At 42.6% G+C, this 15,481-nt stretch overlaps 1 protein-coding gene across 2 annotated transcripts; it reads left to right on the top strand.

Annotated features, from left to right (window-relative positions):
* Window positions 1–3,622: 3,622 nt before the first annotated feature.
* Window positions 3,623–15,208, top strand: anln (anillin, actin binding protein). Of its 2 annotated transcripts, none has more exons than XM_031754102.2 (23): window positions 3,623–3,776; window positions 5,246–5,396; window positions 5,481–5,906; window positions 7,135–7,457; window positions 7,597–7,900; window positions 8,122–8,288; window positions 8,385–8,471; window positions 8,560–8,668; window positions 8,976–9,274; window positions 9,354–9,481; window positions 9,567–9,708; window positions 9,793–9,928; window positions 10,189–10,368; window positions 10,552–10,678; window positions 10,847–10,895; window positions 11,016–11,069; window positions 11,243–11,275; window positions 11,379–11,397; window positions 12,222–12,334; window positions 12,683–12,769; window positions 12,863–12,970; window positions 13,349–13,521; window positions 13,607–15,208. In XM_031754102.2, the coding sequence occupies exons 1-23, from the start codon at window positions 3,759–3,761 to the stop codon at window positions 13,725–13,727; spliced, it is 3,354 nt and encodes a 1,117-aa protein (XP_031609962.1). In that variant the 5' UTR covers window positions 3,623–3,758; the 3' UTR covers window positions 13,728–15,208. The 2 variants fall into 2 exon arrangements, with proteins under 2 accessions (XP_031609962.1, XP_031609963.1); XM_031754103.2 differs by having other exon boundaries at window positions 7,600–7,900.
* The last annotated feature ends 273 nt before the right edge of the window (window positions 15,209–15,481 follow it).

The following is a 15,481-nucleotide window of genomic DNA, read 5'->3' on the forward strand; positions in this document are numbered from 1 at the left end:
GTATATACATAAAATACAGAAATGAAATGAGGTGGAATGAATACTACAGAATGTACATAAGGGGCAGATGCAGTCTGGCAGTGGGAACAGTGTGACAGGTCAACTATTTAGAAGGGAGATGGCGAGGGGAAAGAAACTGTTCCTATATCGGGTGGTCCTGGTCTGCAGGCTTCTGTACCGTCTGCCAGAGGGCAGCAGATCAAAAAGTCTGTGTCCAGGGTGTGAGGGGTCTGTGATGATTTTCCCTGCCCGTTTCCTGGTTCTTGAGAGGTACAGATCCTGGATGGAGGGCAGGGGGGGCACTGATGATCCTTTCTGCTGCCCGTACAGTCCGCTGCAGTCTGCACCTGTCCTGTTTAGTGGCTGCACCATACCAGACTGTGATGGAGGAGCACAGGACAGACTCAATGACTGCAGTGTAGAACTGGATCAGCAGCTCCTGTGGAAGACTGTACTTCCCCAGTTGTCTCAGGAAGTACATCCTCTGCTGGGTCTTTTTGAGGATGGAGATGTTGGTCTCCCACTTCAGGTCCTGGGAGATGGTGGTACCCAGGAACTTGAAGATCTCCACAGTCGACACAGGGCTGTCTGATATGGTGAGGGGGGGCAGAGTTGAGGGATGTCTCCTGAAGTCCACTGTCATCTCTACAGTCTTAAGCATGTTCAGCTCCAGATTGTGCTGACTGCACCAGAGTACCAGCCGCTCAACTTCCTGCCGGTATGCAGACTCATCACCATCCTGAATGAGGCCAATGACGGTGGTGTCATCTGCAAACTTTAGGAGTTTAACAGCCGAGTTCTTGGAGGTGCAGTCATTAGTGTAGAGGGAGAACAGTAGTGGTGAGAGGACATATCCTTGAGGGGCACCAGTACTGAGGGACCAAGTTTCAGAGGTGATCTCCCCCAGCCTCACTTGCTGCTTCCTGTCTATCAGGAAGCTGGTGATCCATCGACAGGTAGCTGGTGACACGCTGAGCTGGGAGAGTTTGGAAGAGAGAAGTTCAGGCACGATGGTGTTAAAAGCCAAACTAAAGTCCACAAACAGGACCCTGGCATAAGTTCCCGGGTGGTCGAGGTGTTGCAGGATGTATTGCAGCCCCATGTTCACTGCATCATCCACCGACCTGTTTGCCCGGTAGGAAAACTGCAGAGGGTCCAGCTGGTGGCCTGTAATGTCCTTCAGATGGGCTAACACCAGTCGTTCGAAGGATTTCATATCTCAATATCATTACATTTTCTTGTTTTAAAAAAACGAAACACAAGTTGACTAAATCCAAAGTGTTTAACCTCATAACATTGTTAAACAATCAAGATTAAAATATCTGTCCAAAATAATAGTGATAATTCACATGAGTCTCCCTGTAGAATCCTACATTTCCAGAGTTTCGTGTTCTTTAGATCAGTCACTGCAGACACAGCCCAAACAAACTGGAAGCTTCATGTTGCTTAAAGGTGAGTAAGAATAATTATCTGTACGTTTCCCCTGTGACAGGCTGGTTACCTGACTGAAGAGTAATACCCAGTCAAAGCCTTTTGACCTCACACGGTTCCAAGTGGAAGAAAAGGTGAATTAAAGGTACTGTACAAATAAACAACTGGATGTCTAAAACTATTATGTTGGCTTTTTAGATTGGATCGAATCATCTTATTTGTATGCAGCAGACTTTTATATAATCACAATTTGTACAACAGGATGGTAGCGAGGTGGCGCCCTGTCTGCTCTCAGTCCAATAGGAGAAGATCAATAGAATAGAATAGAATTCAACTTTATTGTCATTGCACATGTCACAGGTACAGGGCAACGAAATGCAGTTTGCATCCATCCAGAAAGTGCTTTAGCCGTGATATAGATATATTACAATATATATTAGCAATAATATAGATATGTAAGTATATTACAGAAATGGGTCTATTATGGTATGTTATAATGTACATGGTGTGAAGTATGTTATGAATATTCTATAACTATAAGTATGTACAGGCTATGAACAGGATATAAATATGAAATAAAAACTATACAGAAATCTGAGATATACAGTTATACAGAAATGTGAACTATGCAAGTTATAAACAGTTGTAGGATTAGAAATTATCGTATGTACAGAATGATATTTACACAGAACTATACAGTAGTGATAAAGTGCTAGTGGTTGTGGGTGTGTGTATGTTCAGTCCATGAGTTTAACGTGGGTCAGATGTCAGGAGGCAGAGTTCAGGAGTCTGACAGCTGTGGGGAAGAAGCTGTTCCGGTACCTGGTGGTCTTAGTCCGGAGGCTCCTGTAGCGCCTCCCAGAGGGCAGGAGGGTGAAGAGTCCATGTGATGGGTGACTGGGGTCTCTGATGATTTTCCCAGCCCTTTTCAGACACCGCTTCCTGTAAATGTCCTTTATGGCAGGAAGTGGTGCTCCGGCGATGCGCTGGGCAGTTTTCACGACCCTCTGCAACGCTTCCATCAGCATCAAGAAATGCTGATGGAAAGGCAGATGTGAAAGAACAGGCACACTAGTAACTAACTTACAATAACATCACAATCACTGGATGTGACAGCACATTATGTACCAGACTGGGGAAATTCAGACCATCTATGGTTCGTTATTCAGCTTTGGGTCACAAGTTTGGAGTCGGTCCTAGCTGACTCCACAGCTCCACAAAAAGGTTCCAGCTGACCAACCAGAGGCTTTTTTTCTGTAAGGCAACAGTGCCAGTCACCTCACCGCCTGATTCAGGGTCTAATGCTGCATTTTGTTTTCCACATTTACAGTTTGTATAACTTAAAAAAAAAAAAAAAAAAAAAAGATCCACTGCCACTGCCGCGCTATGAATCTTGGGATAGGGTGGACCCGTAAATGGAACATATCACAATCCTGCCCTGGGTAGCTGACTGTGGACTGACTAAAGAAAGAGCAACAGTTTTGTAATGTAAAGCAACCCCCCATGGTTAACAATAAAAACATGGTGATACATGATACAAGAATGCATGACTCTGTAGTGCCGACTTCCAATGTAACTGGAACTTGGCATGAATTATGTTTTTGTTTTTTCCTCGCGCGAAAACTTAGGATTATAATTCTTGCCAAATAACATTCCCAAAAGTTTGATTGTCGATATTTAAACGTTTGTAAATGACAAATGTTTAAAGCCAGAAACAATAATTGTGTCACAAGGTAGAAGCTGCAATCAGTTTTTCTGCAAAGCAACTTTTATGTTATTTATGAATGAATATATTTACATTCATAAATATATTAATGAATGTAGGCCAAGTATAATGAATGGAAAAAGCTCATTGACATGAAAAGATTTATTTTCCAAAAGAGATCGGACAAAGAGGGCAGCAAAAATTGCAAAAAAAAAATTTAACATGACGATAATTTCAGAATATTGTAAGTGGTCAAAAAGGGCTGAATCAAATATAATGTGGAACACAGTATGTAAAATAACGCTGAGTCATAAAGATACCTGCAAAACAGGCCATTTCTTTATTTTATATCTAACACCTTCGCATGTTGACTGCAGATTATTTAGTAATATGAGCAAACATAAAAAAAAACACACAGAAACACCGGTCACGAACCCCTCTCGGTGATTTTGATTGGCTCTAAGTGATCCGTTGAAGATGTGGAGTCTGCGCAGTAGTCACAGCGCCGAAATTCAAATTTGAACAGAAGCTGTTTGGTACAAAGAGAGAAGCTGGAGTCGCGCAGTTCTCTGTACACGCAGTTGTAGTAGTGTTACAGTCGAGCTGTTAGAAAGTGACCAGAATGGATCCGTTTACTGAGGTGAGTCACAGAAAAACTTGACTAATCAGTTAACAGTAGAAGAAACTGCGTTAAAGTGACTGGTTAGTGTGCGCAGCTAACGTAAAAACCAAATGTTATAATGGTAGTGCTTAGAGACAGCACGGGTGATTAGCTTGTTTGTTATTAGCTTTAGACGTTGACATTTTTAACACGGCTGAAGAAAACATGTCACGTGTTTCTTTGGTCAAAAAGACTACATGAGCAATAAAAAAGTATCTCATTTTAATGTCAGTATGTATGTGGCCGGAACTATTTAACAAGTATTTCGCTGGACTCCTGAATGATCGTTATGTTTAAGTGCTCCTTAAACAACGCCCCAGTCATTAAACTCGCTGAGTATCCGTATGCTGTGTCCAGCAGTCGGACCTGTGGGGCGTAAGTTTCTTTCTTTTCTTTTTTTAAACTCACTCATGTCGGTGTTGCCAGCTAACTAACCGAAATGACTCAGGAATGGATGTCTGATGTCATTAGAGTTTAAACCGCAGGCGTCCAGGAGGCGCGCGTCATTCTTCAGCAATGCTTTTCGTCAGCGCCTGCAGAGCTGATGTGGGGTGTAGTATGTGTTGGGACTTGCACAGCAGAATAGAATATGCTGCCATGGCACTGTTCATGTACAACGAGATTATGGGTGCTTCACGTTAAATTAAAATATAAATAGTAAGACAGCAGAATTAACTATAACAAACAGGAGAAATATATACAATCAATGAGTAGCCTGAGTGATGAGGGTTACTCAGACCATGGCTCAGATTGTTGGGGGGGGTGTTTACAGTAAACACAGTGTGAGAAAAACGAGGGCAAGCAAACACATTCTTATTATCTTTGGTTACTTTGTGTTTCTTTGGATTCGTTCACGTGCTCAGGAGTTATCAGCTCTGACAGGTAAAACTAAGAAACTCGCATTAGAATCTGACAGTGAGGGAAATCCCAGCTTCCAGTGTGAAAGTGATAAGTTGTTAGAGTTTTGCACTCACTTATTTGTATGATTCCTGGAAAAGCACGTGTTGAACGTGCTCAGTCTGGTGTTTCATCAACAAGAAACACTATTTCTTTACAGTTTCCATTTGTGTGCAGATGAAATGAGCAGCATAGACCAAAGTCATGTGTGTTGGGAGATGCTGCTCTGCCTGCTCCCAGACTTTACTTAATGGTGTGCTTGTATTTATTTATAATAGTGGTCAAAGAGAACACTGAGAGCCCAAAGCTATAGCAGACTCTTACTGCACTAAACCATTTATATGAAGTGTAAACAGTTGTAAATTATCTTTGATACAGAAACTGTATCTGTATAAGGAGGAGCGACATCATCCCTTTAGATGCAGCAGCATTGCCATAAATCCCTTTGTGCACCTGGCTTTAGTTTGTAATTTAGCTTAATTCTGTTTCACTAAAGCAGTTAAACACTACAGAGGTGATGTTTTATTAACAACCCAACTCTACCAAACTAGAAACTGTTGGAGCGAACCCGAGCTCGCAGAGAGAACCTCCAGAAGAAACTCGCAGAAAGAAGCAATGCAGCGAACAGACAGGTGGTGAAAAGGCCTCGAGAGCCACTGGCTGACACAAACATTGTGATCAGCGAGTCTGTTATTGATAAAGGTATGAGCACCTTTAGTGTTTTGGCACTTTTACCTCTGAGTTGCAGCTGTCTTGCGTTTGCTTAAATCTCTTTATTGTTTTCAGTGCCCCAGACATCCACAAAGCCATCCCCCTCGAAGCGCAAGTGCTCTGGAGAAAATGTCCAACCTGCAGCTGATGAAGAGAACCAGGAGCCAATGATGCCACAAGCTCCTCTTCTCTCAGATCCTCCCACAGACAAAAAGCCCCCGGTGGGTCCAGCCAGCATCCGGTCTTTCTCCTCCTCCTCAGAGAAGACTTCAGCAAAGCCTGTTCTGCAGTCTCAGTCAGTGCAGCTGAAAACTGAATGCCCAGAACCCAACAGGATGGCTGTCTGCACTGCTCTTGTTCCTCCAAGCAGAACAGAAGCACAGATAGGAGCCGCCAATCCAGCTCCTCAGAGTAGCAAAGAGGATCCAGCTCCATCTGCTGCTGGCATGAAATCACGCTTACAGAACCTGGCAGAGCAGAGGAAGTGCTGGGACACTGACGGTAACAGTTTCCTGCTGTTTAATTTACATAAAATGAGTTTGAATTTACAGGAAGTTACTAACAGGACTTCAGGAGGGGGGGGGGGCATAGATTATCAGAAATAAATTCAAATACTCTCAGAATGCTACAAAAGATCACCATCCTGAGATAACAACAGCCGAGGGAATCTACATGAAATCGGCTCAACCAAAAAAACATCAAACTCTGAACACACTGAGGTTGACAAAGCTAGTTCCTAATTCAGATCAAGCTAACGGTTCAGTCACAAGACATAAAATAGCACAGCAGCCTCCTCCCACCTACAAAAACAAAGAAACTAAAAAATCCATGTTTGAATCCTGCTGACTGAATGTTTTTTCCCACATGATGTAACCAATTGTAGCTTGTGGTGACTAACTGCTTGTCCACAGCTTGAGGGCAATGTGTACACACCAAAGGTGAGTGCACAGGTCGCCTGACAGGGGATGACCTTTCTGCAAACAGTCACAGTCTGACTTGAACTTGCTATCTAATATTAAAATGCAGACCGTTTGTCGGCTTGTTATCAATAATCTGAACGAGAGAATGACAACTGGCTGCCAGCTGGTTGTGTTCTGGTTATTTTCTTATGGAAGAGGAAGGTGCTGAGCGCAAATGTCAAAGTTAAATGTGAATTTCTGTCTATGTAGAAAGTCACAGAAGTGGGATTTTTGATGATTTCTCACAGTTGCTGTAGTTTCAGAAACAGATTGCATGTAACTGCCAACTTGATCGTGCTGAATGTCAGACTGATGGTACAGTGAGTCGGTCCTATGGCAGCATTTTAGGCAGGTTTTAGTGACTGTGTGACACTGTGTGTTTTAAAAAATGTGATAATGGCAATAATATCGTATCATAGGTCAGGTATCGTGTTGTCTGGTCATTCCCAGTTCTACAAGCAGACAACTGGAGGTTGAAATGTTTTCTGATGCTGTCTATTTTAAAGAAATCTCTCTTACATATATGTAATGTAGAACAATATAACACACACTGTTGGCTCTCTTATACATGATTCTTTTTTGTAACCCCCCAAAAAAGTTTGAGTGAGGTTAGTTTGTGACACCAAGAAGGATTCAGAAAAACAGATGTTCCATCTTCCTCCTCAGATGAGCTCTAATCCTGAAATTCCAGATAACGTCTGTGCTTTTACGTGTGAATGCCTGAAAATGTGTAAAAATGTGTAAAAATGAAATTGTTTCTCCCTTTTCAGATGCTTGTGATATACCTTCAGACTGTATTCCTGTATCCATGATAAAGAGACCATTTGATGCCCAACCAGCTGCCAGTCCCTCTGTCTCCTCAGAAATTTCCCTTGGGAGGAGAGGCAGACTGGCGAACCTGGCTGCAACCATTGGTTCCTGGGAGGATGATCTCAGCCATGCTAAAATCCCCAAAGAGAATGCAAAGGAGACGCTCGCTACTTCGTCTAGTCCCAGATTTACAGTCAGAGATGCTGCGGCTTCCAGCACTAAACCCAGTGTCGTGGTGACCAGTTCAACCGTGAGGAGCAAGTGCACGGGCATCTCCAAACAGGTATTATTTTTTTTATCTTCTGCATAATCACTTCACTATTCAAATTTTAGTTTTTCCTGCAAGGTTTCCTGGGTCACCAGGAAAATCCAACATAATCTCCTGTATAAATAAACTGGCTTTCCATCTGTTTATTTTTCAGCAGGCTGCGTTTTCTCCAAGCCTTCAACAAGCTGACTTGGTATCCAGTCCTCAGAAGTGCTCCAACCAGGGCACTACAGTTTCCTCTATTCATCAGAAGACCTTGATTGAGGAACCGGCCCTCTTATCTAGTCAGCAGAAGGTCAGCTCCTCCTCCATGTCAGTGTCTCAAAGTCCCCTAAAACATCAGGCCCTTTCCAAAGGCCCAAAAGTCTCCTCCAGTTCCCAGAAGCCTGAGCTTTGTGCCAAGCCCAGCTCATCTGACCTTCCAGTCTCGAAGGAAAAGGTTACTACAGGAGCTTTTGGTGAGTCAGACTGGAAAGCTGGATATTTACTCAGTGGTGGTCTCTGCATGTTTTAATATGGCCAGTTTCTTAGCACATCAGCCGGTTCTATTCACTTGTGTACCAGGGGCACCTTCCTACATTGTCATTTAATTGTCTGCTCAAATCAGTGTTGACATAGACCCATTAGTTGATTATATCCTCCACATGTAAGAAAGAATGGTTTTTACTATCTCAAATAGGAGTGAAATCTTTGCGGGAGCGCATCAACCAGAGCTCACCTGCTCGAGTCGGAGTACAGACCAACACTACCTCTGTGAGTCCAAACACCAGGTCAGTACAGGAGAGACTCAGAGCTGCCCAGGCTACAAACACAACCACGGCTGACATCACTATGAGACAGAAACTGGTAGGTTGATGTCATTCCTGGTGCTGCAGTTATGTTTTTCCCCCCTTGTCTGAATAGCAGAATGGCACATTATAGTAACAAGCTTGCTTGTTTCAGGAGCGTGAGAGTGAGCTGGCTCAAATTTGCAGTCGATTCCAGCAGAGGAGCAAAATGTGGAAGGACAAAGGAGGAGCGGACACTAAGGTTGGACAGGAAGCATCAGGCACACACAGAGGAAATAAAGTCTCCCAGCATTTACCTGATTGGATTTTTCAAACGATGTACTTTTCAGGAAGAGGCCGCAAAACCTGTTGAGAGAGAAGTGATCTCATCTGAGCCGCCGGATGAATCCTCTGCACCATATAAGAAATCTGACGCACACGGCGAGTGCGCTCCTTCAGGTATTTTGCATGACGGTACTGAACAGAGACAGAGTACTCTGACTACTGGTAAAATGAAGCCATCAGTTATCTGGTGTTGGACAGATTATAATATGTGATATTCTTTTTAGTGGCAGTGCAATGACTGGTGTGTGTTTTGACTGATTGCACACACCTTCAAATGTCACCATCGGCGTTTCTGTTTGACCCTCAGCAGTAATTCAGTTTGATTCAGATTTTGAGTTTAGGATGTTGGTACAGCTCTACACAACAAACCATACATCCCGATGACAATTTCAAGATTTCTAACATGGGTTTAAACAAACAGCAGGTCGTCAGCTGATGAACTCCCCTCCAGTGTTGACCTCCAGCCCCCTGAAAGTGGCTGTTCACACTACAGATAAGTTGACTGAAGAGACCCCAGAGGAGAAGCAGGAGAAAAGAGAAGAAAACGTGGACCTGTCTATCAATTCTACCGTCATCAACGAGTTGTTTGGAGATCTAGAACAGAGTGAAGATCACAGCGGTGATGAGGAAGATGCTTTAAATATCTCCTCGATGTCCCTCCTCACTCCACTGGCAGAGACTGTGGCCGCTGTGGTAAACAGTCCAGAAAAGAGAATGATGGTAAGCACTGACGAGTCCTCATCCATGGAAATGCATCCGTAATTGTTCGGTGGTAACATTTTCTTCACGACTTGTGCAGACATCCACTCCAGCCAACTCTTTCATTATGAAGAGCACCACTCCAGACGATGTCGCCAAAAGCTTCCAGGCCTCCTCAGATGGAGATGGTGCGAGTGTCTCAAGTGAGGACCACAAGCTTCCCTACAGGTTAGTGTTTCCTCCGTGCAGTGCTTAGATGCTTCAAAGCTGTCTGTTTTCACCGTCTCACCGAATGTTTGCTGCTGTATGCAAGTATCGATGCATACAGGTCTACCAGGGTGAAGAACACCGAGAGGCCCAGTGTGAAGCAAGTTATTGTGAGAAAAGAAGACGTTTCTAAGAGAGCCGAGGAGCCCCGAGCATCCAGCCTGTTCAGTGTCAAACAGAAGATGAAGGTTTACATAAACTTGTACCATATAGGATTTCAACTGGTAATAAACGACAGTCTTATCTTACACAAACATCTACCTTTTGTGTAGATTCTGACGAATGAAATCAACCTGCAGCAGACGGTTATCTATCAAGCCAGCCAGGCACTCAACTGCTGCACAGATGAAGAACACGGGAAAGGCTCCCAGGTGGAGGCTGAGGCAGAGAGGCTGCTGCTGGTGGCAAGTAAGCACATCTCTAATATTTCCTCAGTCAGGTCAAGGTTATTCGCATAGCACAATCACAAAGTCTTGAGTAAAGGAACACAAATAAAAATACACTTGACATAGTGCTAATACTTTGTTTCCTGTATATAATGTAAAAAAGCTTTGCACAGGCCTACCCTGTGTCGATGTTAGAGCTCCACATAGTCGGTATTTAGAAGATTAGTGAGGGACATGGTTTGGTCCCAAAGACATGATTTTGTTTATGTTTGATGGCCTCAGGCGAAAAGAGAGAGACGCTGAAGGTGGAGCTGGACCGGCTCAAAGGAAATCCAGGAGGAAGGAAAGAGGGGCCTGCAGCCCCACAGCCGAGCACGATGGCCTCCAAAGGCTGCATCACCTTGCAGGAGCTACGCCTGCCTCTCAAGGCAGACTTTGTCTGTTCCACTGCTAATAAACCAGGTGCACCATCCATAACACTATAGTTTTACATGTTCTCGATTAGACAATAACCATATCTCAAATGTGTGCTTTTATTAGACTGTTATTTGTGTGAGTTTTAAGAATCCCCACAGTGAAAGTGAAATTCCACAGGAGCCCACCATACTAATGTGTGCCATGCTGTTTGTGTTTTCATTATTTCAGAGTCTACCAAGCATTCATTTTTCATCATGATCAGGGCGGGAGCAGAGAACATTGTGGCCACGCCTTTAGCCACCACACACCGTGGCCTGAGTGGGGACACCCTCACCTTCCCCACCAAGTTCACTATGTGAGTCAGACTAAGCCAGACAGAAGCAGTTAGTGTACGGACTGTTGGACTTTAGTCAGACCGCTGTGGTCCACTCATCATTGCAGTGCGTCGTTCTGTTAGTGAATACTATTAACTAAACATAATCAATGTATTTACTGATTGCTGAGCAGAATCTTTGCCTTTCAGATCTGACGTCGACAGTGACTTTGACATCAGTCTAGAAGTATACTGTCTGGTACGTGTCCTCATTCTGCAAGTACTAACACACTGTTTTCTCTAAATGACACAGTCTGTTCATTCTATAAGTTTGTGTTTTGCTGTGTTACTGATGGGTCCCAGTGCTGTTCCCTTTCAGGTGCAGAAACGTGAAATCTGCAGTGACAAGAAGAAGAAAACCAACAAGTCGAAAGTAATTCCTGTTTTTGTGTGTGTGTGTGTGTGTGTGTGTGTGTGTGTGTGTGTGTGTGTGTGTGTGTGTGTGTGGGTATGAAGAGGAGACAGGTCTGTGAGTCGATGTCAGTATGAGGCTGTTCTCATTTTACTCTTTAAAACAAATATAATACTTTTTCTTCATCTTACTAGGCTATCACTCCAAAGAAGTTCCTTACCATCACTGTAAGTATTTAAAAAAAAACAAAAAACCCTAAGACTTTAAACAAAAAATCAGAAAAAAAGCTCCTTTTTTCCACATGTTAATGAATTTATTCTTCTCTTGCAGAAGACGGCACAGACACCAGGTATGTGATGCTAAGGTTTATACAAACTGTGTGCTGTGAGGACTATTACATAACAAAGTGTAAAAGATACAGAGTGATGGTCTCAATATAAGCTTCAAGGAGAGGGGAGCTTTATTGGGTCAAATAAACGTATTGGATGAATCAGTGATCTGGTATTCTCACAAAGTGGATTCTGTTCATTTGGGCTGTTCCATTTTAAACAGGAGAAACATTTCAATACTCTTCAAAGTGACTTCTTTAGTCACAATGTGACAGCTTTTGTTTGAAAGTTGTATCTGAACAAAACTTCTGAAAAGTACTCTTTGGATAGACAGAACCAAAATACAGATGTTTAGCTATAATGTATATCACTATGTATGTATAAAATAAATAAATAAATAAATGAGACAGACAGACCCAGAGTGGGTGCACATCACCAATTAAAAGGCTAAGCATCAGGTGCTCTAAGTACTGAAAAGCCTACCCCCAACAGGGAACTAATCCCCACACAGGATTACTCCAAAAATAAAAAAGGCAAAATAAAAAAATGAGTGCCTGAAGGAGGAGCTTGTGCTCAACTAGACGCTCCCCTGTGCTAAATATATTTCTAAAGATGCTTTTGACATGAAATTCTCACCAGATGTCAGTAATGAGGCGCCTTCTTATAGGCCATCAGTTGGGGCTGAACCAGCTGATATAAATTTGCAGCCAGTGGCAGGATTTCTAATTACTGACAGATATCTGAGGGGTCTGTCCGTGCCTTTTTGCACCTCCCTTTCTTCATGTGTTCATTACTTTTTCCCTGTGTCACTTGTCATTATTAAACATAATGTATGTTGTTGTAGTTGTGGCCAGTCCAGGGGGCCCCAATGCTGTTCGCACCAGTAACTTTGCTCTGATTGGAGCATACAAGCTCACCCTGTCTTCAATTGGAAAGACCCAGTTTCCTTTGGAGAAGGTATGAAAGCCCTGAGTTCATATTCCATGTATATCTTTCTACATTCACACTCTTACATCCATGGCAGTAACGTCCTCATGCATCTGTAAAAGGGCTTTTTAGAAACTCGGTAGTTATGTCACCCTATGTATGTATGTAAGTAATTAAGTATTAATGAGGACACACATGCACGCACACACAGTGTTTCCATGTCCATATTCACCTGTAGACTGCACCAACTGAAATCAAATGATTGTCATTTCTTATTTTCCTAGTAAAATATAAAGAAATGTGGAGTGACTCACAACTTTTGTATAGTAATGTATGAAGTGTTAGCCTTCCATTCAGTCTGACTACTTTGGGTCATAGGTGCCGTTCTTGTGCCCTTTGGAGGGCCACATCTACCTTAAGATGCACTGTGAAGTGGGCTCAAAGGTGGAGGAAAGGGGCTTCCTGGTGAGTATGGGTCATATGATACTGGCCTTAATGTGCTGCTGCTCCAACTATTCTTGAAGTTTAATCATCTGATTTTGCTTTTTCTTACCACAGACAATGTTTGAAGATGTGAGTGGATTTGGAGCTTGGCACAGACGATGGTGCGTCCTGTCAGGATACTGCATCTCCTACTGGACTTACCCAGACGATGAAAAGAGAAAGGTAACAATGCTACAAGCCACGCAAGCAAGTTTGTCTGACATCCATGTTACTCTACATTCACATGCTGCAAACAGTGACTGCTGACTAATGTGACTGCTCTAAACCTGCAGTAAAAACTAAAATTCATTAAATAGAATGTGCCAAAGTTTAAAGCCTTAAGAATAAAATATGTTTAAAGACCTCTGCCTGAACAGGGCGTAGGATACAGGAGGTCACAGCTGGCTAACTGTGCAAGAGTATGTAGTATGGTGCATTCGTGCACAAGGAACGTGTTTTGGTGGGGTGTGAAGATGGATAAAGGAGGCCAAATCAGACATACGGAAAAAAGGTGTAGAATTATAGACGAGCCAAACCTGATAGTTGTTCTACATCTCTTAGAATCCCATTGGGCGCATCAATCTGTCCAACTGTACAAGTAAGGCAGTGGAACCAGCCAGCAGAGAGTTTTGTGCCCGACCCAACACGTTTGAGCTCATCACCGTCAGACCACGGAGAGACGATGACAGAGAAACTCTTGTCAGCCAGTGCCAGAACACCATGTGTGTCACTAGGTAAGTTTCCACCATATGGGCAGGTACTTACTCCTGAAGAGTGGGTTGATGACAGCGAACATACTCTGCTCGTTTTCCTGTGCAGAAATTGGCTGAGTGCTGACACCAAGGAGGAGAGAAATCTGTGGATGAAGAAGCTGAACCAGATTCTGGTGGACCTGCGAATGTGGCAGCCAGATGCCTGTAACAGACTGCTGCCGAACTAATCCCTTTCTATTCTTTGGACTGCTGATGATGCATGGCTTACTAAGTGCAATATACTATGATACCAGTTGGATATTTGAGTAGAATAGGATCATTGATCAGAGGAGGTGAAATAAACATCAGAGACATGTTAGAACAGGTTTTTTGTGCATTTACATAGGTGTGGGGTTTTTATATATCTGATACATATGCCTGGTTTGATGTGCTTTGGCTAATGTTGCCACCTTTTTATGTTAATGCTAATATTTAATATGCACATGCTGCATGGCTTTAAAATATTTGTTTTCAGTATTCAAATTTGAATGTGCGTGGTGTTCAAATTCCTCTCTCTCTAAATATATACATATGTGCGTGTGCACGAGTGAATATGTATATACGTGCATGCTTTATAACTCCCCCCAAAAAGTATTATGTTCAATGGAGATAACTGGGGATCCGATCTGTTACATATCCTCTGAAGCCTGAGTCTGCATAACCAGCACACTGACCTATAATCACTTCAGGGATGTTGGACCATGTCCCAGCTGTCTGTCTTGACCTACTATGCATGTCTGTGGATGAGAAAACCACACAGGCACACGTAGAACATGTCAACACCACAAAGAAGATTTGAACCCAGATATCAGTGTGATGCAGCAGTGCTTAACTACTGTGCGTCCATGTTTCCCAGTTTTTCGGTTCGTTTGTTCTTATTTTTAATTAAAATATAAAGGTTCTGTCAGATCTAACACATGGCTCATCTACACAAAGAAATGGGGGTGTTTTTCATTATTTTTTGTTTTTTTCAAGATGACTAGTTTTACCCCTCAGCTGTAAAAGGCTGATGAGATATTGTCACCCTGCCAGGTGGGCAGGCGGCATAGACATGCATATGAATGCAATAACTCGAGAAGATGGTGACGTAGGAGTTTAAACAATCGGTGTAGCTAGTATAGTTTGAATCGCAGCGACATTGAGGTTGAGGTCATTTTACTTGTGACCGTAACTTGAGAACAAGGGACAGGATTTTAAAATTGATGCCACCGGTGTATCTACTAGGAGGCTGGGGGTAACATCGGCGGCCACCACCTTTTTCAAATGATGTAATTTTATTATATGTTAATGAGTCTCAGGTGTAACAGCAAACTACAGAGTGCATGTTTACCTCCTAGGTACCCTGTTAGACAATGCAGAGTAAATAAAATATTCTAGTGACTTGCAAATAAATACAATTTTTGATAAAAGCACTTTTTAAAAAGCAAATATGGATGAAAATGGTCTACATGCATCATTATCTCTAGGAATGAGCAGGAGGTGTTTCATCCTGAGCTGTGTTAGGGATTTGGAAAACTTGCCTGTTAAATAATGTATGCTAGAAGCTTTATTAAAAAAAATAATGGATGGGCTATTTTAAAGTGTTGCTGTGTAATTATATTGAATGAAAACAGTGCTTTCTGTTTACCTTTTGCAATTTGGTGCATTAAAAAAAGTATTTGCCCCTTCCTGATTTCTTAGGTTTTCCACAGTGGTCACGCTTGTTTCAGATTATCAAACTAAGTTTAATACAAAGATAACTCCAGTAATTGCAAAAAGCAGATTTCAAATGATGATTTCATTTATTAGTAAATAAAAGCTATCTGAACCTTATTGGATAAAGTCATCTAAACTGAATTACTGGTTGTGCCTTCTTGGCAGCAAGAAGTGCAATCATGTGTTTGCGGTAACTGGCAAAGAGGTTACACAGCGATGGTGCAGGGAACAAGGAGGAAACAAGTGA

Source organism: Oreochromis aureus, linkage group 22 (assembly GCF_013358895.1).
Source record: "Oreochromis aureus strain Israel breed Guangdong linkage group 22, ZZ_aureus, whole genome shotgun sequence".
NCBI lineage: Eukaryota > Metazoa > Chordata > Actinopteri > Cichliformes > Cichlidae > Oreochromis > Oreochromis aureus.

Bases quoted from the DNA above. Each gene is read 5' to 3' on its own strand.
- anln (XM_031754102.2), top strand. The intron at 8,289-8,384 runs GTAGGTTGATGT...TGCTTGTTTCAG, and splicing joins TCACTATGAGACAGAAACTG to GAGCGTGAGAGTGAGCTGGC. The intron at 11,070-11,242 runs GTAATTCCTGTT...TCATCTTACTAG, and splicing joins AGAAAACCAACAAGTCGAAA to GCTATCACTCCAAAGAAGTT.